We start from the raw sequence: 27,827 nt of genomic DNA on the forward strand, positions 1-27,827 counted from the left end.
CAGCGGCGGCGCGGCGGGCTTCGTCGAAACACTTTTAGGATTTTCGAGACTCTTGAACAACCACTCGACAATGTTTTCGTGCGAAATCGTCATGCACCGTGCTGTAATCCGAAAGAGTGGGTGGTCGAAATGGGAAACAAGAGAAAAAAGAGAAGAAATGGAAAGGAAGGAAGAAAGACGGAAAGAAAGAAAGAAAGAAGGAAAGAGGGAACGGAAGTAGGAAGGTAGAGAGTTGAAAAAAAGACATGAAAGGGTAGAAGAAAGAGGGCGAAGAAAAAGCAGGGAAGGGGGATAAAATCGAGAAAGCCAGTGAGGGGTGAGTGGTACCTGGTGCGCTCGCGCACACCGACGACGTAGAGGCTCTGATAGCAGCGTGCGCGCAAAGTCCGTCGCTGGAGAACCGAACGGGTGCTACTGGTACGAGTATTGTGTCTCGTATACGTTCTTGCGTTCATAGTCGGTGCCCTAGCCTGGTGCTGGTAGCAACGACACCGAGCTGCTGGTGCCTCGTGGTGGTGGTGGTGGTGCTGTCGATGGTGGTAGTGGAAGCCGGTAGTGGTGGTGGTGGTTGTGGTGGTGGGTCGAAATAGTGGGGGAAGGATGTTGGAGGGTTGCTGAAGTTTCCCTAACGCTCGATGGCGTACCAGTGCGGATCGTGATTCTGTGGGACGTGCAGCGTCGCGGCGCTCAGCTGTCTTAGCCTCTCTGTCGTTCGTCCGACGACCGATCGACGGACACACGCACGACGCGACGGCGAGTGCTTGACGGAACGTCGTGCGCGTCTGCTCGGTTCACAGTCGGTTCGAGGCACACGATGTCATCGTGTTGGTTCGAAATCGCAACCGGTGATCGTAGCGATCGTGACGACGCGTGATCGTCGTCAGACGACGTTGGCGTGTCGCGTGAAATTAATGTCGTGCTACTCCACGTAGCATCGGACGAAGGAAGAGGCGGAATAAAATACGGGCAGAGGATCTCCCGCGCCTGACAGCCTCGTTGGCCGCGTGTGTTTCACAATCTTCAACGTCTATCCCGTTCCATTCCTCCGTACCACGGCGTGTTCGCGCCTGAAACTGGACGGGGACTGGAAGGTACGAGAGCCACGCAGATACAGCGGGAAAGAATTTTTCCAGGGGAGACGCCGGACGGAAGACGCGTTTGCGTTTCGTTCCGTGACGAAATTGTTCACGCGATCCGATGGAAAATTCTGCTTCCCTTCTGAATATGTTTTCTATGTCTGTAAGAGAGGGAAAGAGAGGAGGACGAGCTGGAAGAAAATTGCACGATGACAACCAGAGACAACCCTTTTCCATTTCTCTCTATTTTTTTACTTTTTTTTTCTCTTTTTTAAGTTCCCCCTTCTTCGTTTTTTGATACGTCCCATTGGAAAGTACCGTTCATTTTCTCCGGCGTAATTTTCTGCCTGCTAAAAGTGTGAACGCCGAGCTTCGCATTGTTCGGCCTTTCAACCGTTAAATTAATGATTCGAATTCGTTTCCCTGCGCGACTCGTCCGGGCTTAATCGCTCGAAACTGTTGCGTGGCAGAACGCAGGCGGCGAACATTCACAGGCTGTGCGATTCTCGATCGGCGAACATCAATCGGATTCGGTGATTTTCACTTAACGTCGCGACAAACGTTTGCCCCGTAACGCCACGGTAGATCGAATCGCGCCACTTAACGCGAATTCGCAACGATCCAGTCGATCGATCAATTCACGCGGTCTGGATCTGGATCCCGCGAATGGAATATCAAGGACAAAACGTGTACGTGTACCGCGAGTTCCTATTTCATTCTTTTTCATTTCTCCGGAAAGACAATAGAATATCAATCGCGTTACCAATCATGTTTATTAATCAAATGGCAATACGTTTCACAGAAACAATTCGCGATATTTCGTGTCAAGACTTATTTCGCGAGAGAGATGATTCGGGAAAAAAGGCGAGAGGAAATTTATACGTTGCCTGTGTTATTTGGAATCGAAAATTGGACAGCGTGAGCTATGTTGGTAGATTCGATTGTTTGTTCTCTTGGGAAAAATGTAAACGGCACGCGTATTCCAACCTCACGGACCTTGTAAAAAATGTATCTTCGTTCGACGAATCGAACAGCCACTGGAGGACAATCGAGACGAGGAACGAAATGCAGAAATGAAATAACGGTTCGTTGGACGATTCCCTTTCCTAACGCTGCACCGCGATAAACGAACGTTCCCGATTAAAATGCAATTTCTTCGTGCTCGTAAAGATTTTAAAGCAGTGGCCGATCGAAAAAGAAGTTGTTAAACCGCGCGTCGTACGATTCTTGTCCGGATAGTATCGGTTTCTATCTATCGTTCAGTCTTGCTGGTCTCCCTTGTCTCTTTATCAATTTTCATCGTGACTCGGCTCGAACGTTATCTTCATCGTTGCGCGTTTCCTACGAGCCGCGAGGGCAATGACGTTTCCGTGACACAGCTCGATATCGAGGAAAAGGAGGATCGAATCGGTGATGGTCGTCCGTGCGATGCGTCTCGTTGGTTCGTGACCTTGGGTACTCACGAGGCACGATCGCGAGTCTAGATATCGTGGTTTGCTCGATGGGACCGATAAAATTCCCGATCGGTCGGTTAACCAGTGGTAGAACTGGATCGACGCTCGACGGGGCCATCGTTTTATCCGGATCTAGACTCTCGTCGAACATACTCTTTCGATCGTCAGGTGAGCGCTGAGAGATCGTAAAGGGGCCGACCAGTGGACTCATTGTCAGTGGTATTTCCAATTGGCCCGTTGCGATCTCTTGCGAGGAAACCGGTTCGACGACCGGCTCTCTGACTTCGATCCTCTCTCTTTTTTCTCTCTTTCTCTCTCTTTCGTTGCTGCTTGTTCGCCTCCCGATTTCAGCCGCGAGTTACCTGTTGTCCCTTCCTCGTCTGCATCGCGGCTCTCGATCCTTTCTATCTCCTCTCCTCGTCCTACCTACACGGCGAACGTTCGCGTTCCACCTTCTTCGCGCCGGCTACTAGCTTCTACGTTGCATTTCAGTGTTTACGCGGCGGACGTACCGTGACTGCGATCGAAGGACGAGTACGCGCAATATTCTGCCACGGGTCTGCTGGTGCTTACCGAGGACGAAGCGCTTGGACAGCCTGTAACGAACGTGTACTTATCGTCGAAACCTTCGGCAGGCGAAAAGTCGAAAGAGATTCTTCTATTTGCAAGCTGTTGGAAGAAAATCAAAGAAATATCTTCGCGGTGAGCCAGCGAAAGGAGGGATTGAGCAGAGGTATACGGGATTTCTCGAGGCATGAAAATTTTGATTATGTTCCACCTTTGAGGCGGAACGAAAAATCGAGTCACGAAGAAGCATTTACTCGTGAAACTTCTCGCCTCCGGTCAATGTACAAACTTTTTCCCGGAGCGTGAATAGACGTAACGTGTACCAACTAAAGGAGATCTTTTTTCTGCGTTTGAAAGAGGGATGGCATGAAACCTCGGCCAACGATCGACCACGCTTTGTTCCTTTCGTTTTCTTAGAGCATCTGCGAGATTCGTTCGAACCCTGCTTCGATTCCTTCTCGGAACAAAGAATACAGGCAACCACGATGGATGTTCTGTTCGACGTTCGGAGCGAAGGTACTTTGCCGAGGACCGCGCGTGCCAAGAAATCCGAGATTTAAAGACCTCTCGCGACTAGAGACGACTCTTTCGTCTTTTAATACCATTCTTCGAATATCGAACCTACCATTGACCCTTTTAACTTAGATGTGTATAAGATCCATGTGATTTGTCGATTATCTGTACCTCAGTGTATTTGATTAATAATAGGAAGATAAATGTGCGCGATTTAGTGGATTTTCGCGAACGATCGCGATCCGATTCGTTCATCGTCGACTCGAAAGAATCATCCGGGAATCTCAGAGTCTCTGGCTGCTTCTGCCGCTATCTTCTTCGTGTGTTTTTCGTACAAGCGCCACAGGATTTCGACTGGCAGCAGAGAAGAAGAAGCTCCCTGCGAAGAGGTTCGTTTCTGTGGATCGGTGCTGCCAGGCCGTCGCAAGAAAGCGCTTAAAAGCTTGATTAATTGCGCTCGGAGGCAGCTCGGTGACCGGTGCACGCCAACCATGCATCGGTCGGGTTGTCCCGCTCGCTCTAGAAATAGCGGAGCGAACGTCGTTTCCTGTAAAAGGTCCGGTCCTGTGCCACGCCACCCTGCCCTACCGATAAGATATCGAGGACGTTGGCACTATTAGAGAAAAAGAGGAAGAAGCAGGAGGAGCGGTACTAAAAGTTGGATGTGGAGGAGGCAGAGGAGCAGGAGGAGGAAGAAGAGCTGGAGTCAGAGGAAAACGATTATCCAGAGAAACGAAAACACGAACGAATAGTGGCCGAACAGTGGCCACGACAAACGTTGGCAGAGAGAAAAACTCAGGATAGTGTGCCCGGGGATGGAAGGGCGGGAGGGTGGGTGGGAGAAGTCGAGTCAACACGGAGTGTTCACCGTTAGTATTTGACCGATCGCGATTCGGACAACATATACAACGGCGGTGGTGTGTGTGCGCGCGCGTTCTCCTATGCAACAATATCCGATATAAACAGAGTGTGTATTGTTCGGTGCGTGTCGTTAGAGAAGGTTAAACTCGATCTTTTCTGGATAGTCGGCGCTCCGCTGGCTCGGGCCCCGGAAACACGCATTCCGCCGGGGATTGCGTGCTCCTGCTGTTTCGTGTTCGATAGTCGTCGTTGTCGTTACACGTTTAACCAGAAGTATAAAGAAACTTCCTGTATAGCAGCGTATCGGGTTGACATCGTGTCACGTTAAACCGTTGCCGATTATTTTATGCGAGCTTTAGCGGCTCGCTTCGTTCGCGCGTGATGATCCGTCTCGAGATCGCGAGCTCGCGAGTGTATAATAGGTGCGGCCACGATCGTGAACAAACAACGCGGTTTCCTCGATGATTCCCCCGATTGTTCCGTTCGTTCTTCACGAGAAGAAGGGAATAGAGACTGTTCTGAATCGAGTTCTGTGTGGTTCGAGGGAAAACAGACGGACTCGAGAATACATCGAAATCTTGTATCCGGTATCAACGTTGATCGAATTAGATTAAGGTCAACGACGGGCCGCGTACAACAGGCCAGACGAAGGTCGCGAACACCATGGATTGGTGGCTGCGAGGACGGATTATCTACACCTACTCGTTATGGGTCGTCTTCAAGGCAGCGGCTGTTGGCGGTATTTTCGGTGAGTACTCTCACGTTCGTTCTATATATTACTTTTTATTTCTCTGTGCCTCTGACGCCTCTACCGTTCGCGGTGCGCCAGAAGGATTCGCCGCATGATAATCCGATGGCTTGAGGCACAGATCTTTGACATGCGATTACATTATGTTTGAAATACCTTGTCCTTCGTCGAGTCGTCCTTGTTGTCGAGTATACGTGTCGTACAGCGCGGTCGCCCTTTTCTATCCCGTTTCCGTGAAAGGATTGCGGTGTTCGCGTTACAAAGAAACGAGAGACACCTTTGTGACACAGTTATCCGCGAAATCGTTCGCTCGCGCCAAGCTTTTTAATTACTTTTTGCAAATTACACTTTCCCTTTATGCAAGCGAGAAACTAATTTCAATCCCCGAACGAACCCGAGCTCTCGCGAGCTTTGGGTTTCAACGTTCCTGAAAAATTCTCTGCGACGAATGACCCGTGTTTTTATGGATAATTAACCGTTTTGTTTTAAACCGTTTCTCTTCTGTGGATTTTTCTCACGACTATACGAAACCCAGTACAACATTGATCGAGTTTAAAACCGCTTTATCGACTAGCTATCCTTGAAACTGATATTGTTGTATTACAACAACAATAACGGCTTGGCTATATTGTTACGTTCAATCCGTGGGTAAACTTGAGCTGGCTTGTCACCAAGTTTTTCCGATAATTGGAGACGCGTCCAAAACTGAAGTTCGGCGTCCGCAACGCCGCGTTCCACAGGGATTTTTTCACGGTGACTCACGCAAGGCCCTGTTCGAAAAGACGGACGAGAAAATGCGGCGGTGGTGCACACATGGTATAAACGCATCAGAGAGCAGGGACGACGTTGTTGCATGAAACGCGACTCGAAATTACTTTAACCTTTTCATTGCCGTGTACAAGGCACAAAAGCCGGCGCCCGCTAGTCAATGACTTCGGCAACGTGTACACGGCCATGGTTAAATTGAACACGTAGCATTTTTTATGGATTACTTCCGGCACATTCTTCGCGCCACAAAAGAATGGCATCGTATTGCGCGTGTAATTCACTGTTAGCGGTGGCGCCGCCTGCGAAATAAGAGAGCGAACGTTGAACGTAAATAAAAAGCTACCTTTTGTCCAAACGTGAAAACGTGCTCGAGAAACGCCAGTCGTTCGCGTTCGTATTCACGCTTTATTTTCGTCGTGTGGATTTTTTCTTTCGCTGTAGTTTTCCAAAGACGACGTTCGACTGGCGAAGGAACGCTTGATGAAATTCAACGGAAGATTCTCTTTGATCCTCTGGATCGTTTTATCTTCGACTACGGCTACGAATGATCAATCATTTATCATAACTTTCGATTCTTAGTATAACTATATCTTTGGTTCTAACTGCGCTTATGATGAACGATCCGCTATGCGAATATAGGTAGCTCGAACAAAGGGTAACCGTAACCTCATCAGCGGTAATGCCTCGTCTCGCATCTGATAAAGCTAACCGTAATGTACGTAACACGTTTGAATCCTCCAAAGCGCGAGAAGTTTCGAACGGAAGTCTGAACAAATTTTTGTTTGAAACACGTGGATCGTACTACGTTTGCATAAAACAATTTCGTAACAGAATATTCGGGCAAAGGACATTTCTCTTCGAAGGCGAAATTAATAAACGATAATTAAATTTTACGTGGCTTGTCCGCGGAGAAACTATCGAAATTGTTATAGAAGCTGCTCTCATTGAATCCAGGGCCGTGATAATCTACTATTATTTCTGGCCCTAGTGCACGAGCTTGCTCCCATATCCAGAGCCTTTAGAGTCACTAACTACCGCTTAACTTTTCGCGACAGCATTGCGTTCACCTGATCGAGCATATTTGTCAATCCGTAGGCGTTGGTTGCGTGGGTACGAGATCATATTACCGCCGAGTTAATCGCCAGCTTACCGCTCGAAATTAATTAGTAACCGCGGTGAACCGCGTTTCGTATGCTTCTAAATGCCTGTTGCCCGTTTCGTGGGACGATATACCGCAACACCGACCATATCTCCGCCAATCGTTTACCACATCGTGCGCGTGTTAAGAAAAATTCCCATATTATAAGACAATAGCTTTATCCTTTCTTCTCTTTTACAGCAGTTCTGCAAACATTATTCTTCATTTTAACCTATCTTATGAAATAAAACTTAGCTTGTTTATAGTTGCCTGAGTCACTTAAAGTTTTATTATTATCAAATTGAAAGAACAGACAAACAGAGAAAGTTCAAATGAAAAAGGTGGATAGAATTATTTACTCAAACGTAGAGGCAAGTTTAGCGATAAACATAATAGTGGCAAGTCTCTCGGTTAATTCTATGCAAAGCAACTCTTGTATTATCTAATAGAACAAGCGATAGATTTACCGAAACAGCGATATATCTGTCGCTCAAGTTGAAACAAGTTCCATCGAGGTGACGCCATAAACGTCGCCAACTTGACTCCAGTTCTGAAGTCTACGAGCAGAAGAATTGAAAGTATGTTTCGATTAAAATACAATTTAGCCTGGATTCATAGTCTGGGAAATGAAATTAACATAAATTAGCATGAACGGCGTACGAGAGCTGTTCGTAGGTATTAAATTTTATTTAAGCAAGGGACGCGGAACTAATGTATATAGAATGTGCAATTATTAATGAACGCGACATCCGATGCATTCACACGTTCGTTCTTTGTCTTTTTACGATCAAATGCATTCCTACCACCGCATCTACGTTCCAACGTTTCGCGAATTTCACTTGTCACGATTGATTTCACACATTCGACTTTGCTCGAACGTTGCCAAACGTAGGACGAAGTAGATGCTAATTCGAGACGAAACGTCTAACTTCTTTATTACACGTTTCTAGTATCGACTTCAAAGGTTGTAATTCGAAAGAATAGTAACTTTTTCCCGTATCTTTTCCTTCTTCTCTCTTCGTCGCGATTTCTCTCGTATTTTCATGAATAAAGAATTTTCAATTTGCACGACCCGAAGGGCTCTATGTGCGAAAGTGTGCGCCCGCTGAAGTTCTGAAAGATAGCCGTATTTTTACACGATAATCAATGTATGAATAGTAAAGCGGGAAAGTAAAGTTCGACGAAGAAGTCTCGGCTCGAGAGCAAACCAGGTCGAATCGATAATCGTTGCGTTCTTCCCCTGACGCATTAATCTTCTGGGAACGCACTCGATTCGGTCAGATAAACCGGGTTATTAAAATACAGTAACTTTTTGCCGTGCTCGATCGCTCGCGCGGATAAACTCCGTGGCCATTCGACTATCGAACCGATCGATGGTGTAATATTCACAAATCCACGAAAATCATTATTGTATTACGTTGCGACATCGTGCATCGGCTACGAATCGATGGTGGACGAACGTCATGGAACAGTTCTCCGATCATATTCGATTCGTTCGTGTCGCGTGTCATCCGTTCATCCGTGAATTTCCAAGTATAGAACAGTACATGAAAACGCATGAACAGTTTTAAAAAAAACAAAAAAAGAAAAAAAAATGTCGATGCTTCCTGCCTTCCAATTTGTTATCTTTTTAATCGAACTATAGTTTTATCTATACTCTCGCGATTTTAACAGAAAAGAATTGTATCTATGCTGTCTCGTATATCGAGCTTTATGCAAATACTACGTCGCCATCGATCATCGATACCGGATAAAATATTTTCGATATCTCATCGACGTACTCGAGACACTGTTTTCATCTGTAACAGAAAGAGGACGAGATACTACAACGAGTTGTAAATACGTCTCCGTCGCCGGAGGGAATCGCAGTAGGCCGGAATGGTAAACGTACTCGAGGGAGAACGAACGGACTATATTCTACAGACTTAAATCCGGCAATCGATTCGGGCGTCATTCGAGGAGACGCGCGTCGCGTCGTACCGTTTTGTTCTCCCGGCTTACACACGGACGTGGAAAAGGAAACCGGCTGGCTTCAACTATCTGTAGACGCGTTACTTTCGAAACGAGAGCTTCGAAAGGGATACGCTTACATATATCCAGTTCGTTTTCCAACAGCCATCGTACTAAGATGTAAGACATAAGGCGCACATTTTTCAATTTGTAGCTGCAGTCGAGCTATTGGTCGCGCGAAAGTTAAGGTTCCCTAAGAATCTCGAAACACGAATATCGAAGCAGCCGATGATTTATCGTAGATTAACGAGTAATTCATAGATCTTGATATCGCTCGTAATGCTCGGGTCACATTAGCCTGCTCCATCGGACAAGACACTAAGCGTTATCGACTATGTCATCGAGCCGGATATAGGAGGACACAGTCATGAGAGGGTGCACTTGTGTCTTACGTGTGACGCACTATGAATCAATACCCGCGGAACTATTATGTTCAGTTCGCGGAAGTTGATCGCAACTTTCTTCGTCGATGGGAATGAAAATCGTTTCCGAAAATTTTAGTTCCATCTCCATGAACATGTACTTGCGCGGGATATAAAACCCTAATAAATAAATTACCCATCTCTTCGAGGGACCATTCGGGTAAACGTTTGCTAGAGTACCATAAGAACCGTCAGGAAAACTTTATCGCGGCTTTGAGAACGACTTGGCAAGAGATCGGAGGGACATTAACTCTTATTGGCAACACGTTTTATTCCACTTCTCCGTGCAAAGTGTTTTAAACAAGCGGACCGTAGTTGAATATAAAATGCTTGTTTATCGCTGTTATTACAAGTATGAGCAATTCTGGAGAAACAGGAACTTCCATCGAGGATCGTATCCCTGTTCGAAGATAAAGATCGTGCTTTTGATATTTCGTATAATGGAGACTGAAAACATCAACTTCCTCTTCATCCTTGGTGCACTTATGGCGTGAAGGAGAAAAGTTACTCGACTTTTTCTTTCCCCAACGAGAACACGATCTTATACATATGTATAGTCTAACTCGTTTTCAACGCATTAGCGCCCTCCTTTTTATTTTTCCACCGCAAATACCGTCAACAAATTATCTCGTTAATAAAATGGCTAGTATCGCGTAGATTTGACAATCTAATTTGTACGTGCTAATTCTCGCCTCTTTCTTAACTGGTTTCGACGTGTAACTACGATTCGTGTTTCGCGGCACTGAGAAAAGGTCCAAAGGTAAACGGTGTCATGCAGCGTGACGTTAATATGGCGATACGTCTTTATCCTGGAAATCATCGAGGCGCCAGGTATGCATTTAGCGACACGAACCCGGCACAGAATACACGTGTGCATATACGTCAAATAACGGAAGTGGCTGGTGAAACGTTCGCGTGTTAATTATCGCGAAGGTCCTACTTATGCTGGAGATACACCGTGGTCAAAATACTTCTCGTTAACGCGTTTCTAAAGTCGTCTCCGTTATCCGTTACCTACTTCTTTTCTGCCAATATTTCCTTGGTCTCTGATCTCGTCACCATCTTTAACACATACATGCAATACGAATAAGTGTACATGGACAGTGGGCGGAAGTGTTGGTACGTACGTAATTCGTAAAGAGATGAGGGATGAAAAGCTTGCGCAGAGGTATATACATTGCGCACATACACCGAGAACTTTTGCGTAACAAATCTGGTTCAAGTGGTTTGACTTTAATGACATACCGGTTACCGATCAATTGTGAATCTCTGGAGAACCATGAAACGTACTTTATCCACGGCCCCGAGCCGCATATACGTCGTGAAAATACGTACGTGTTCCCTGAAAAATGGCACGCCATGTTACGAGTGGACCCTCTGACCTACTTGCAACCCCCCCTTGCCGATCTAATGTTTCTCACCTTCTTCAGGTGCCACGCGATATATATATATGTATATATATATTTCGTGTAGATATATCTGTCGCTATTATTAACACCCGACAGAACGGACGGTTTAATGAACACTTACCAGTGAATATCCCGCTGAATGTAACGTCCTCGCGATTCGGTACGTACGAATGGGGTAAATGAACCGTACAGGAAGAAAGGTCGCATTCCGGAGATAGCGGTACGCGCCCTCTGAATTAGACCTAAGGTATGCGCGTGTAAACGTGTGCGAACGTGTTCCTGTTTGTGTGCACGCGTTCGTGTTCGTAAAACGGGTGTGCATACGAAGAATGCGCACACCTGACTCTCTATGTGCTCGTGTAGAACTGACTCGAGTTCACAGTTAGATGTGTTCGTTCGTGCACTTAATGATGCCGAGTTAATGCATGGGATTACGCGTGTGTGGGTACATATATATGTATATATATGTATGTATATATACCGCAAGAATTCGACTAGGAAAAACCGGGATGGCCGGATTTAGGGAGGGCGTACCGTGATCTTGTTATTAACAGGACGTGGGGTTTGTCATCTCCGAATTCTTCGGAAAACGTATCTCTGCTATTTTTGGCTTATCAACTTCGTTTCAATAATAACGAAGAGTACATCATCAAGAGCGTCAAGTATTTATGCGCTCAACGGAATCGATTGCGTACTATTGAATTAACGTTCAGACGCTTCGTGCGAAGGTGGCGCGAATCACCCGGCAGATAAGCAGGCTCGTTCGTAAACGACGCCAACTGCCAAAATGAGCAACGCACGTGTAATTACGTACGTGTCTAATCTCGATACTCGCGTTAATACCCTTTCCTCGCACGCGTACGCACACATGGTTAACAGGAATCATTAGATTTTGGCCTAACACTAGTAAGTACTTAGTGCGAAGCAAGTAGAACCGTAAGGAGCCTGAGATTCATGAAACGTTCCATGCCACAAGGTGTATTCAAGCGTTACGTAGAAGCGTATTCAAAGCGAACAAAAGCGATCGCTTTTCGCGCGAGTAATAATTTTAATAATTATACATAATCAACGTCAACTTTGTCGCGAAACTATACTTTTATGCAGTAGTCTCGCTTTTGTCTAGCAGAATCGATTGTTCAGTTGTCACTCGGAATTTGGTGACCAAATACGACTAAAAACTGATTATTATTATTATTCTAATTAAAACCTCAACAGAGGTCGGTCTGAAAACTAGCGTTCACTGGCTGAAGTTGGACAGTCGCGAAAATAAGCTCGAAACGGTGAAAATTGTCGAGTGAGATTTTGTGACATTCGTTCACATTTAACAAGCTCACTGTCGCGAAAGACAAATTATGGATCCTGGCGCAGCATACTTTGCACAGTTACCGAGACTTTCCCAACTGATGGAGAACGATAGCAGAGTGGGTTGTTACAATAACGTGCAACTGATGGCTCACGAGCACGCCTCTTGCTAGGGAACGTCAATCAGTTTATACGTATATGGGAAAAACGGGAGCAATTGTTTCATAAAACGTAAACACTAAAGTTCAAGAATTCCTACGTAGTGACCTACAACTTGGAAACGATATCCAAGGTGCAAAATATTCTAAAAGCGATCGGTTGATTCACGCAGTTCGTAAACCGCGAGCATACCTTTCGTTCAAAAACACCGATCAGTTTCTATTCGAAGACGCTCGAGCAAAGAGATCGAACGATCAAAGCGAAGCCAGAAACGACTAACAAGATGAGAAAGATGTTCAAAATGATAAATCAATTTGACATCATTGATACGTACCGGAGCTGTCAGCGTAACCAAGGATAATCTATTCCTTTCGTCCTAAAAATTTCGACACTGTAGAATCGGGACGATTATTCGAAACGTCGCTCGTCAAACATTTGTCCAACGTAATGGCGTATCACGAGGAAACGCGACGGCAAAGGTGCCAGCTAGCTTCCACCAAAAATGTATCGTAGGATCATAACTCAAGTTCGATCACGAGGAAAGAATCCAGATCAAAGTTGCTCGGAAGCTCATCGCGTTTCCGTGAAGAGGAAGGTATCCCGGAACGTGGATACATCGATCCTACGTCTTGGAATCGAAAGCGGAGAGGAAACCTGAGGAAACGCTGAGAGAAGGAGGAGGAGGAGGAGAAGGAGGAGGAAAAGGAGAAGGAGAAGAGGCCACGACTCAGCGCCGGTTGCCGGTGCGTCTGCACAAGCAGATAGAAGGGCGAGAGAGTTAGGCTAGTCATCAGTATCGCCGAAATTGAATTTCTCGAGGGCGATTAGATGCGGCCGCGTATGGTAGGGTAAAATGCGAGAGTAGGGGTGAAACTCGGTGAAGGAAAGCAGAGGCCGACTGACGACGGGTTGGCAACGGTAGTGGAAAACTCGTCGAAGCAAGATGGAGGAAGTTCCGAGCGTCGACTGGGTAACGTAACTGCAGAGGGGTGCGAAACGGTAAAAGTTGGAAAGCGAAAATGTCCGCACACCGGGAAAAATAGAGAAACACCAGATGGCCAGACCGCGGAGAGAACAGGATGGAAATGAGTTGGTAATGGGCGAAATATGTATGTCGTGGCTTGTGACAGTGAAGTATCGATTTGTGGTTACCGTATCGACGTGCGTATATTGATCTGCAGACGGATCGCGGCGCGTACCGGTAAGCTTGGCTTTTTGTTCAGACTGATATGCACGGACCAGGCTTGGTTTCACGTGCTCGCGAATATGCCCGCGTTTACATGAACGCGTGTATGGGCCGCTGGCTCATCTTTTGAGAGGAGACTGCTTCGCGGTCCCATTTACACACGGAGAAATCGAATCGGTGCAACGCGTAGTATCGGCATCGGCCGCCATATTCCTATTGTGATCCCATTGTGATCATTTGATCAATAGACGCCAACTCCGCTGCATCGTTTTACAAGGCGTCACTGGTATCGACAGAACGCGATATCGTTCCCGATCTTCCATTCGATCCATCCATTTTTTGTCTTTATTCTTTCTTCTTTTTTTTTTTTACCACGGGTAGATGGAATTTTGCCTACTACGGCAGATCGTTTGGATTATAAATAGCTTTCAATGGAGATCGTTTGATAACGATTGTTTTTACACTGAGAATCGGTTGAAGGCTGGATGGTAGAGTTTTAGAGAAACGTTTGTTCGACTTCGCTTTGGGACGATCCTCCTTCGTGTTCGATCATCCTCACGAATTTTGAAGCGCCAAATGAAAGTTCCGCTGCCGCGTAGCCACTACGCTCGATTGGCTCAATTAATCGCGGCTTGGCCGTGAATTTATCGTATTCGTACTCGTCCTAATATCATTTCGCGCCGTTCGTGTTACTTTTATCGGTGTGTGTGGCAAGAACTTTCTTGGCCAACTTCCCTGCCATTGATTTGCACACTTTACAAACGTCTACGGACAACGCGACGCAGACTAATTTACATTCAGAATTCGACATTCGGTGGAATTCCCATTAACACAGACGAGCGCGTGGTTACGCGACAAAACATGAGCGCACCCGAACGAGCTTCTTCCATCTGCAAGTTGCGCTTGCGGTGACGAAAAACGTCACTTAATACCGACCATCGTTTCTCGTAGCCAAAAAGTTAGATTAACATTACGAAACAAATAGCTCCAATTTCTTTCTATTTTCTGTCCCACTAAAATTTAAAATAGACGCGCAAAAGTAAGGATCCGGGGCGAACGTCGCAATTTTCTCTCGTTAAGGACCGACGAAATGGTGCTGCCGGTTCTTCTTTGACTTTTTGCGGTTCCACGGAAGTCCACTCTTCGTTAGTTCTGCTCGTTATTCGTTTAGAAGTTTTCGTCGACGATTTACGCGGGGAAATTTCCATTCGGGAAAAGAGGAGGGAGGACGAAAAGGAAGGACGCGGGGACGGGAAGCGAAATTGATGTACATTCCGTTGCTGACAGTGGTTTCTGTAACATTTTATTCGGAACAGCGAACACGAAACGTACAAATCATTTCTGCAGCTCGAAATCGGACCTCGTCCTTTCTGATTTACACGCACGTTGTTTTCCCTCTTTTTCCACTCTCTCCTCTTTCTTTCTTTACTCCGTTCATCGTGGAATGATCATTGATTATCGAAGTTTATTGAAACGTCGTTCTAGTTACACGTAGCACGTTTCTGGCCCCCCTTTATTTTTCTCTTTTCGTTGGATCCGGGCTATTCGTTGTATCTACCGTGGAAACCAGACGCGGAACAATTTTACAGCGGTGCGGCGTCATCTGTTTTACCTCGTTCGCTAGATACGGCTACTTGTAACTCTACAATTATCACGAAGACCATCGTAGCTCACGCCATAACGCGGGAACACCTTCGACGAGGAACAATGATAACGTCCGTGTTATTTACAGCGTGACAACCCGTGTTTCATCCCGTTTCCCTCTAGCTACTGTAATTGAACCAGCCATGGATTCGCGGTTTCTGCTCCCAGTATAACTAGTATAAACATCGTCAATTTGCTCGTCAGTCAGTGCTACCACGTGTGTTTTGACGCGATTCATTGACCGCGTGAAAACACGTATTCGAAGTTTGGCTGATTTTTCGAGTGGCACATGACACAGAATAAAAACATTTCCGCTGACTTTGGGGTTGGATAAGCGGATAGACTGAATGGCGCCATTAGAGATTGGTGGCGAAGCGAAATACATTTTCTTAATATTATAGCATATCCGAGTTCGAGTAGCTCGACCAGAAAAGTTGGCTTAAACCACGTGTCCAGTTACATGGTCGGTAGATTCATCGCGAATCTCGTCAGTTGCTAATGTTCATTCGTGAAACGTGTTTTGAAAATATGTAGGATAAAAAGCACGATATTATATAGCGGATTTATCCTACGTTTAGTCTCTTGATACCGGTAAGTATACCGATACCGGGTGACAAACTCTGTTCCTCTCGATTTCAATGAAATAGTATCTGAAGTATATCGATATTTCAATTTTATATTGATTTGTCAGAGATATGTCAGTTCTTGATAGATTCTCTAATGGGTTACAAAGCTTTTGTTCTTCATCCCTTGCCGCTCTTTTCTCTTATTTATGCGACCTAATGTAATAATAATAGAATAATAGTACAAATGTAGTAATATCTTTAGTAGTAGTATAAAATAGTAAATGTAGTAATATCTTTTATATACATAACGATATTTTAGAATAATATGTGTTCTAGAATCGCCTATTGCTAACGAAGAAATGGATCAAACAAAAAACAAAAAAGGAAAGAAAGAAAACTAGAACCAGAAACTAACCCAAGTACAAGATTTACGTACTCTACCATTTAAATCAATCACTTAAGAAAAAAATCAGAAAAATCATTCTACATACGTGCATGATCTCTTCTAAGAGACACGTTAATCAACTCTATGTAACGAGAAGATTAAAATCAGTCGTTAACACGAATCGAAAGGTATAAAGTCTTATTATGTAGGATATAGCAGGTCGTTGAACAACAATGTCGTGATGGAGCGTTTTCACTTCCTCTCTCACGATGTTTAATATTTCATCCGAAGAGCAATGGTTGTACCAGAACACTAGGATGCAAGCTTTCGGCGATCATAATGCCCTGAAATAGTCTTGCAACGCATGCTGTGAGAGGAAGGGAAGGGTGAGGAGGAAGGGGAACTGTGGCCACGAGCAGCCACAATGGGAACTTTGCCTATCGTAGACAAGTCATCGAAAGTCGGACCTGAAAAAGCCGAAAGTACGAGTCTCTCTGGAAAATCGCAGACCGCCAGCGGGTTTAAAAGATACCCCGGGGAAGCTTTCCTATTTGGAACACGAACGAGAACGCTTCCGACCGATAACAATCGGCAACGCTACTTTCAAACACATTTTCATGAGTTTCGAATTTTCGAAGCGATTAAACGATTGAAAAAATCGCGTTGACTCTTTTGTTTTCAACCACTTTACCGGGAAGTCGAACTTTGATTCGTCTCGAGATCGATAATCGCAGACTGTCTTAGGGAAGTTCGTTTCGAGGCGAGTTTATAGATCATCTTGTCTTCGTTGATTCAGGAAAGTCAAGCGAAACTTCCTGGAACGAGAGTTCAAATCCAAATCCTTGGGTAAAAAGAAGAACCAGTAGAAGGGTGATCTCGCAACCTCAAACTTGGTGCTTCGTTATTTTTAATATCTCTTCGTTTCTTCTTCTTTTTCTTTTTTTTTTTTTATTATTATTTTCGTTGTCCGTCAGGCGGCCCAGACCGAACTCATCGATTATCGATTACTTCATTGCCTTTCTCTTCGACGCTTTTCATAAAATACTCGACGTGCTCCAGTCGTTACGAAGTAATACGTGTAGGTATAGGTGTATTTCGGTTTGTCTTGTGTGTACTTCGTTCTAATTAATATTTTTGTCAGAGAGCTCGTGTACAGGTTGTCTCTCGTTCGACGTTTTACTCTTTAAAAAAATGATCAAAGGAAAATTTTCCCTCTAACGAACAATAAGCTTCCTACGCGTCTGTGCTCGGCCATCATTATCGAACCTTCGTCTCAAAGCTGTTATTAGTTAGGTCCCATCCAGTAACATTCATGCGAGCCAAATTTTTTTAATCAGTCAGCCACTCTCAGGTGAATCTAAAAAAGATGACCAAATACTTCGGCCGAGAACTGAACTTAATTACCGTGTTTTCATCGAACGAAACAAAGCTGTACCTTTCTCTCTCGTTTAATTTTCCATCCACTCCAGAGTATAGAGTAATACGCTGGAAAAGTTGATTCGCTAGGTTCAATTAGATCGGAAGAAGAGAAACAACAGAACGGAGAAACATGTTGATCGACATTATGATTTATACGGTTGGAAAAACAAAGAACGGGCTTAAACACTAACGAAGCGTTCTAAATTGATTTGATTACATCTGCTGGTGCGAAAGATTTTAATCAGCGCCGGCCAATTTTTATATCGGCCTAAAAATTTGAAGGATCGCAATTAATCGCGATAGGTAACGATTCATTTAGTTGCACGATGTACTTCGTTCCCAGCCGGGAGCCAAATGCGTCTCGAGTTTCATGGAATATTCGAGCGCACTGGTATTGTAATTGTTGCAGTTATTTAAATTACAAATGCGCCATCCTCTCGTGACTTCTGACTACATATAATTTTTTATTGCACGCTACCTTGCAGTGTATTTACCCAGAGCCGTACGATTCAATATTTTTCAATACGATACACGCGCGTTACAGTTTATTGAATTGTTATTTCATGCTGCGCCATCGAAAATATTTACCCAATTTCCAGCGCGCAAGGATTCGTAATCAAACCTGCCCATGCTAATTACTAAAGGCGAGTCGTGTTCGATAATGAATCGTTCGCACATCGTTTCCCCCTGACCTTTTCCAATTCTCGAGTTTGAATTTTCACGTACACGACGCGACTCTCGCGGATACACGCGGAGACGAACTCTCGTCTTTTCTCTCTTTTTCCTACCATTAGACTAACAATTTTAGCAATTAAAATATCACAGCGAGAGATACAACGATTCGATGTCACACGTGGTCGAGTCGCGTTCTCTTTTCCCTTCCCGTTTCGCTCGTTTAGAACGCGTTTAGAACGCGTTTAGAACGATACTCGACTAGAACTCTCGTTATCGAAACATTCAAACGAGTGAATGGTAGGAAAGAAAAGGGTGGAAAAGAAACGGAAAGAAAAAAGACACGGAACGAACCAGATAGGGGAAACGTTCGAGACAGGAAGAAAAAACGCATGCGCTAATTGGTTTCAAGTCTGTAACTCGCGCGATCCGCATTCCGCTGCGCTCGAACCCACTTTCCGTTCGCGTGGGAAAAGGCGAAGCGCATTGTACCTCGAGCCGGCCCGAGATCTCCTTCAAGTTGTTCTCGCAATTTGCTCTGGCTTCATCTTATTCTCTATTACGACGTAAAGTCAGTTTCGCACCCGTTTGTTTACGCCACTCGCGTGATATCGCGACAGTACCAAAAGACGACAGGTAACCCACTTGGACGTATAATAAAATTTCCCGATATACACACGTAGCCTCGTAGAAAGCCGCGCGATGGATCTATTAGTCCGGGGAGACACGCGATGTAACGTGACTACTCAGCTGGACAAGAATTTTCTTGCTTCGCAGTTGGCTAGCACGGCTTATCTTTTACACCTATCGTGTCTCTCTACATTGATAGGCAGCGCGTCGCGACGCATACGGACGAGCTAACCAACGTAAATATCCGCCTTGTTTCTTTCGCGTCGATGCGATCGCGAGGAGCGGCAACCGGCTCTTAGTGTCAACAGGCCCTGCTCATTAATTACACGGAGCAGTTGGCTATCCTTGCGTTTCATTGAAATTCCAGAGGCATCGACTTCGATAATTAATTACGGTCTTCTCTTCGTTTGTCGGACACGAGGCAGAAGGAGAGTCGAGGGGAATTTCTCGAAACTTTTCAACTCTTCTCTCACGGTTTAAAGAGCGTGACTGTTACGAGGAAGGTTGGCGAAAGTCGCGAATCTACTTTTGCAAGGTGAATCTACCGTAAATAGATGGCAGACCGGCGTGGTTTACGAACTTCCGCGCGTCAATCGTAAAGCCACCTCGATCGCTATAGCCGCATCCGACACTATAAAATGTACTTAAACACGAGTATAACATAATGTTCGAACGCAACTCGTTCCGCCGTGGCTCGAGAATCTCGTGGTGCACGATGGTCGGAGGTTTTACGAGACTGTTAAATTTCCGAGTGCGGCGATTTCCCAACTCTCAGCGGAATCGAAATGTTTCGGTCGGATCGGTAGCGGGAACGAGTCGAGATTGAGGCTAGCTGATAGCAAGGGGTGGTTGGCGATGGGCGAAGGATCGCTGTGGTGGGTGGGTTGTGGAAGGTTATGGCTGGAGGTGCATCGTCGTGCTCGCCAATTGCAACGCTACCATCGCCACCACATTTCTGCTGCTGCCCTGCTCTGGTGGTTCAATAAAAAGTGGCAAAAAAAAGCGTTTTGACAGACGTGTTTGCCAAGTTCTCGCGCCGCATATGACTGTAATCCTGACGAATACGAGGTGCACAAAGCCGCGTGTTCACCGTTCCACGATTCACCACGACGAATCTCTTTTTAATCAAACGGTCGTTGTACCCCGGACAATCGCAACAAAGCCCTCTCGCGCAGACATCGCGCGTTCGTGCGATTTTTGCGTCGCTTAAGAAAAAAACCGCGTATATCGGTCGACGGGGATGTTTCGCGAGTCACGAAACAGCCGATAACACCGAGCTTCTCTCTCAGCTTTTTTCCCCTCTTCACCCCACTTTTTCCTCTCCCTTTCGCCGGACTGCCATCTCTTTCTCACTCTCTCGTACGCTGCATCTGTTTCGCCCTCGTGTTTTTCCTACTTTAATAACGATTCATATCTCACCGCTGGCCGTTCTCCGCGGTAATTTGCATGGACGACGAAGGAAATATTTCATATGGAGAAGACGGAGCGGAAGCGGCTTTCCAACTGGGAAACGGGCGCAAGCGAGAAAAAGAAATCTCGTGCCTAAATTGCATCTTAAGACCGCAGGTATTCGCGATCGAAACGCTGGGAATTTCTGACGAGACGAGTGCTATTTAATGATGCACAAAGCGACCGATGAAAAGGCGAAACCGTCTCTCATTGACGGATCTCGCCGCGAGCCAACGGCCACCGAGACCGTCCAATATATCTATGGAATGAGTGTTTCTTCCCTCTTCGATGGTCTTGGGTATTTATTAGAGCTCCGTCATTTTCTGGAATTTAGAGACCTATTATTTTCCTCAACTAATCATTATACATACACAAGATTATTGCATAATATTTGTAAACATTTATTTATATTAAGGTATTTATAGAAAGATACAAAATCTTATGAATAGCAATATATCTATCGTACCTTTCAATAATTCTCATCAGCGATTAAATTTTCCGTTAATCTATATTCCGATAATCGATCGTCTCGGTGATCGATGTTGATCGATAATAATCACGCTTCTACCGCATTTGGATTCTAACAACTAGTTCGTTAGTATTTTCCCTTTGGAATTTCGCGACTGAACCAACGACGTGTAATATCGTTTACAACGCAAGATTCTTGGCACGGTCGATGGGAATGATTAAACGCATACATAAATGCATACGTGTTTATCATAGCCATTGATTTCTCGATAATTCGATTACACGAGTGATTTGTTTCGCTACATGAATTCGACCAAAAAAAAAAAAAAAAAACATCTCATCCCTATGGAATAGTTAATTTATGTGGATACGAAATACCGAGTACCTAGGGCTATTAACTTGTGTTATTCATTCAGCTGACGCACGACTTCCTACTTCCAATGCTGCGTGATGCAAAAATTGAAAAGACCAAAAAAAAAAAAAAAAAAAGGAAAAAGGAACGGACGTCCGTTAGAACCATGTTGGAACGTATTGTTCGAAAAAAATTACTTGACGTTCCCATTTTTGTTTGTCAAACGAACAGCGGCACGATCGGCGAAAAATGTCGGAACAGGTTTTCGGTGAAACGATCGACGTTTCGCTTATCATCTTTCTCCGTCGCGATAGATTTTTTACGAGGCGAAATAAACCATTACCAAGAACGCGAAGCAACTTTATGGGCAATCAAAACGCGGTGTTTGAACATCGCGAAATTCGCGACGCGGCAAATTACCGGCGAAACTTTTCGAGAGACAACTCCGAGCGTCTCTGAATAAAGTCGAAATTCAGAGGAATTCCTGAATACGAGCGTTACCTCGATCCGTCTCCCCGCCAACGGATACTTCACCCGTTTCGGTAAACGAGAAAACGCAATAGCGCCGCAGCGATGGGTAATAATAAAAATAAGCAATTTCCGTCGCATCGGTGGATGCGCATGATACGAACTAATAGAAGCTAGCGTGGAAGCTGCGCGAGCTTTTAAGGCGAAATTTAAGAGCGATGTTTAGAAAATAAGGATTCCAAGAATGAATGTGTATATCAGAGAAACTAAGTGGCATTCCTACGAATACGTGTATACCTACGTTTATAGGGTGAGCTTTCTTAAAGTTGAATGGCTCGTGCCATGCAAGAATGCCAACGCGAGAGAAAGAGAAAGAGAGAGAGAGAGAGAGAGAGAGAGAGAGAGAACGGAGGTAGAGAATCGCGTGCGAGAGTTTAGTACGAGAAATAAGAATTACGTTTAAAAGGAAAACGTGCGCAGCAACGTTTACAGAAAGCTTCTGACGTTAGATAGAATTGAAAATTACACATTTATTCGTGGGCTCGAGGGTGGAAAATATTTTGCCAGTGCCGGCGAAAGAACTTTACGCGTGCAGAAAATCGGGGACGTTTCGATAAAACGATCGATCACGCGCCCTTTGGTCATCGCACGAGAATCGAAGAGACAATTAACGCTTCCCAGTCATCGAAAGTACGGAATTCGCGATTTCGATCAGCGATTCCCGGACGCTGGTATGAAGAATTCCAGCACGTAATAAACTCGATAATCGTCGCCCTTCTCTCTCCCCGCGGCAATTAGCGATCTAATTCCCAACGAAACGCGCGCGCGTTGTCCTCCGGCGATCGCTTTTAATCGCCTCGTATACATGATCGTTTCGTTCGGTGAACGTCCATTAGTCACGCTTGCACCTGACGATCCTTCGAGAATAGAGTTCGACAACGGACAAGAGAGATGTCAACGATGATCGATCTCTGGCTCGTGATCCCTCTCTGGTCCACGGGCTTCAACTACGCGATTCTGGTCACGACGATCAGACTGGAATAAGGCACTCTGCGGTCCATTCTCTCGTCGAAAATTACGCTCAGCTACAGGAATAAAAACGAATCGACGAATGTAGGGGGAGAGGAGGGCTGTATAAATTCGGTGGAGAGCGTATAATGCGCTCCGGGTGGATATTCGGCAGGGAGGGTCAACAAAAATTTCCCCTCGAATATCTTATTACCTACGCGAATCAGTTTTCCCATGTCCATTTAGCGGATTGAAACAATGCGTTTACTTTCTTTTATTTTTGACCCTTTTCTCTCTTCCGTGTTATCCTTTCTTTTCCGCTTGGTGAATCGTCAAATATTTTAATAGTGCAGAAAGTGCGCAGTGAAAGTATTGAAACAATTATGGAAACTCTTTTTGTAAATATATATTATACGAAACATGTGAAATTTCATTGGCATAGTAACGAGACACGACTATCACGTTTATATCGATCAAATTTGGGACGAATCTGTGTTAGAATTTAATCTTGAAATTAAGATTAATAAACTGTGGAAGACACAATGTGTGTATTGAAACAATACTATATGATTTTTATTAAACAAAGTTATAGTAAAATACAAGTAAGCGTTATGAATGTTAACAGTTGGCTAGTTGTTCTCAGACTGACTTGCTTAGTGATCCATGGCCCTTAAAAAGGTTTAGAACCCCACTCTGTATGCAGTAATGAGTGTGACCTGTGTGGGTGTCTGTGTGGCGTCACACGTGCTACAGAACCTTCTAGTAGCTTCTCGACGTGCCCATCGAGAATGTTCCATCCATATCCTTACGCTTCTTCCGCCGAATTCTCGAAAGAGCATGCACGTGCTAGCCGCCATGGTACATCTCACGAACGCGCACTAGTGGGGATAGCGTTGGACAACGAAGGGAAGAATCCATACGATCAACCACCTTATCTGCATGCGATTGATATCGTTGTACTCCAACAATCTGAAGATGTATCTAAAAGTTGCAAAGTATCTGTTGCAATCATACACTTTGCAAACATCGTCAAAGTATCGGAACGGTTAATTATTTCCTATATTAGCAAATCAGAATATATTAATTTTTCTACGCTAACGATACGCGTATATTTGTGATAAATACCTGTGGTATACATTTTCGGATTAGTTGCAAATCTTACCGATATCATCGCGATGAACGTGTCACATCTAAGGCTTCGTACAGCGCCGATAACATATTCGTAAAAAATGGCGTTGGAATACTTTCGCGAGTCATTGCACATATGAGTCGTCAGCGAGAAGACTGAAATGAAATGTAATCGGAAGCTAGAAGGCAGACAGCCGGAAAAATCATGTGCACACACATCTCCTTTTCTCTAGAGCGTATGCCGATATATCGCGTAATCCTGCGGATCACCGAGCTCCCCTATTGACGTCGCTTAACACAGGCCATTAATATTCATACGAATCGAGGAGCATTCGATATTATCGAGCAACCGCGCGGTCAATAATTTAATATCATCGGCGCAATAACGCGACAACGCTTTGGTCACGGAGTCATCGAAGAAGCCTGCGAGAGTAAAGGGGAACGTAATGGGACGCGTGGATGGATCCACTGGCATTAAGAGATTACTTATGTCCACTTGCACCGAGCAAACGCTTCTTAGGGACTTGTATGTGTCTGTATACGCTACACGACTACATTTATAACCGTGTTTGCATACACAGTCCCTTCGGTCCTTGCGGCTACCGCTCCCACGGCCACAAGTATTTGCATTTGCGGATTTGTCTTTCATCAGTTAGGTTTGTTGACCGATTTTTAACGAGTGTCGAGATTAGATTTCACGCAGCGTTGGAATTAACGAGATTTCGTCCGGGCAGGATTTTCCAAGGCGAAGTATCGACGGAACGCGAATAAAAAAAAGCAAATCCCATAACCGTTCCAACCTAAATTATCCTGTTCACCTTCAATCTTATATTCTTATATTGCTTTTTCCTGCGAGTTACGCTCGCGATATAAATTCTCCCAGAAATTTTTCCATTCCGTAACCACGTTCGTGCAATCCGACTTTTATTCTTATTCACGCGATACAAGGCTCAAAGGCGGAAGACGCGTCGTAACAAAGCAACGAAACAGCAGAGCAACAAATCACATAGATGCCAATAAAATCGACGATGCGCTAATAAAAATACAAAAGGGAACAGACATTGCTCGTTGGTGGTACATGGCCGTAGAAATGACCGTAGTAATGTCGGTAAAAATGACCGTAGAAACGTCCGAGTTAAGAGACGCATCGAATCGCGAAACATCGACCTGTATAATTTATATGGTTTACGCGGCCACGAAAAGTGACACGGTTGTATGTACATTCAGACGATTCGAAGGTATTCGAAGAGAACGACCGATGCTTGGGAAGACAGCCGAAACGCTTGGCAAGTCGGCAATTGATTTTCCATGCCATGTACGCTGTTGGCGATCTACCATGGTATTTCCGGAACCGCTGGTTCTGTCGATATAAGCGATTTGTTTCTACTTCCGGCCAACGTTCGAGAAATTGAGTTATTACACCTTAGAATGATTCGTCTACTATGTTTCACCGATCGTGATCGTACGTAATTTTGACTTTTGCTGTTCTTCGGATTCTCTGGTTCGCGTACAAATGATTCACTTTCGGGGTTACCAGCGCGAAAGTATTATAATCGCGGCACGTTTCTGACACCTCTACAGTTATTTTAGGCAAAACGCAGGAGGATATCCTCGACGTCCGCAAACGGTTAATTTCCAACATTATGCATTCCTTGTTTGAACGCGATAGCTTGCACGTCGCGTCACATAGGACAGAGCGGAGCTATTGAATATCGATCGAGCTTCGTTTCCACGCCAGTGTATACAATCTCGCGACGCTAATCGATATCGTATTTCCGATAGCCAGGCGCCTGTATCGTTACCAGCCGAATTCCCCGTCACGATTCAATTCCGCGTTCGACGAAGAAGTTATAACGCGTCTCGTGATGTCTCATCGTAACAATCCGTTTTCCCTTGTGCATCAAAACCAACGAATCAACGTGCCACCATATAAACTAACTCCTTTTGACGCGTGCACGGTGTCACAGTTCAAATGGATTTCATCGAGTCGATTCGAATATCGACGTGAATTTACGGCCGAGTTTCGTCCAATGGTTTTTCGTCCACGAAAGTTTCGCTGTCTCGTAAAATCCGTGAGAATGGCCCATGCAGCTACATGCGTGCTAATTTCTAGGCGAGAAATAGAGCGTCCGTTCGTAGACCAATGTAAAATTGAAGGGCGAGCCGCGATGTATATTTCCAGCGGCGTTCCAACCAAATGCCGCACTGTTTACATTCGTATTACAGAACATTCTGTTAATTGCCGCTCGTAACCAGGATTCTCGAAATGAACAACCATCCCAAGCTAGCTTAAAGCCCCTTTAAATCGAAAGCTGCGGCTTTCCGACGATCGACGATTCCCTGATATCCTCCGTTGTTTGAATTTTTGGTATCAGAAACTATCCCTGTCGTCTTTACGCTCTTTTTAGATACTTTTCCTTCTCGCACGTAATGGAAATGGGTCGATGAAGAAACTGTGCTGGAAAGTTTAAGAGTCCTTATCTCGTTTCATGGACGTATTCTCGTCAATAGAAATACATATACGGATGTAACGTGAATATAATTTAACGTGAGATTAATTACACCTAGTCTTTAGCGCAATTCTAGTTTGTATTTTATCTCTAATTTTTACAAAACGTACTCACGTATGAATACGATAGAAGTAAAAACTAACTTGTTTCTAGTATAATTTTCGTTTTTACTATACGTATAATAGTCGCAAAATATCCATAATTTTCTCTTGTAATCTTCATACCAATGCGATAGGAAATACGATTTCAAGATCAACCATGTCTCATCTTTTTATCGCGATTCTCATTTTCACTCTGCTTTATCTATCTTTAATTATCGCAGCCTCCATATCTCTCCTATTTGATCGCAACATCTCGTCAGAGAATTCAAGGTCGTAACATCTTATTTCACGTTAAGTAACCGTTAACCGAACCGTATTACCCTGTTCTCATTCCTTTCGTCCCCTGAACTGGACGATCGATGCATCGTACAGTCGAACGAACAGTAATCCTTCTGTATTCGGCGAAAGATTTAATTGCATCACCACGACCGTCTTCTTTCTTCGGATGGAAACAAGAAGACGAGCACGGGCGAGGCGTGGTTCCTTTAATCAGAACGATCTGGCTGATTCTTAATTAGTTACCAGTCCAGCGTTCGTCGACCCACTAATAAAAGTGTTGGGGAAGTTTCGTCCGGGATGGATCGTAATGCGAAATTTCTTGAGGAGTGGCGAAATATCCTTGTCGTGGAACAGAGAGCTGGCAACGAAGTTCGACCGTCGAAAGTTGAAGGCGGAGATAGTTACAAGACGGTGGCAGAGGCCGGTTGAGAATATACTTCGGATTAAACGATTTCAATTTCCCCCGCTCGCTGAGAGAAAGAGAGAGAGAGAGAGAAAGAGGGTTGCGCAGTCAAATTTATGCGTCTATCTCTGACACTCCCTAGTCAAGGTAAATTGATCATTAGCAACGAAGGTATGGCAAAGGCGAGATTGCCGTGCACCTGTACGTTTTATCGATGTATAAACGGCGAAGATCGAGGGAGGCAGTTTCAATCTAAAGTCGTTGAACAGTCGCGTGGTAGATTGAACGACTAGCTTGCCTGGGTAGCACGAGCTAGAAAAGGAAAGTCATCGAGGCCAATCTTCCGGTAGTAAAGACACGTAAACCTCCTTGGAATATTCACAATCACTCGACAATGTAACCTGTTGTAGTTTCCCAATGAGAGTCAACAAATCTGCGTGGGCTGATTGCTGCGTCTTGTTCACTATTCGCAGGAACGTACGAAAGGTCAATAAATCGTGACTTTCGAATCGCGGATATTACCCACAAACTTACCCGGATTGGTATCGCGAAAAAGCAATCGGCATCGAAAAAGATACTCGAGGGGAAGAAGATATCGATCGTTACGAAGTTAAATTATAATAGATTTGATAGCTTGGGGAAACTAACTTCAACAACGTTTACATTATCAACAACTTCGATTTTTGAACCAGGAAAAAGGAGAAGGAGATAGCAGGTACGAGAAGAGTGGAA

The 27,827-nt window shown here is 44.7% G+C and overlaps 1 protein-coding gene across 4 annotated transcripts in view; it reads left to right on the top strand.

Annotated features, from left to right (window-relative positions):
- Nucleotides 1-4,522: 4,522 nt before the first annotated feature.
- LOC138181267 (tyrosine-protein phosphatase 99A) overlaps nucleotides 4,523-27,827 on the top strand; it is a 425,754-nt gene continuing 402,449 nt past the window's right edge. The window contains exon 1 of one of the 4 annotated variants that reach the window (XM_069115993.1): nucleotides 4,523-5,219. In XM_069115993.1, coding sequence (XP_068972094.1) covers nucleotides 5,135-5,219 — 85 coding nt within the window. In that variant the 5' untranslated portion in view covers nucleotides 4,523-5,134. The remainder of the gene's footprint in view (nucleotides 5,220-27,827) is intronic. The other 3 variants (XM_069115994.1, XM_069115991.1, XM_069115992.1) reach the window with 3 other exon arrangements.

This window comes from Bombus flavifrons, chromosome 6 (assembly GCF_040668555.2).
Source record: "Bombus flavifrons isolate JBK064 chromosome 6, iyBomFlav1_principal, whole genome shotgun sequence".
NCBI lineage: Eukaryota > Metazoa > Arthropoda > Insecta > Hymenoptera > Apidae > Bombus > Bombus flavifrons.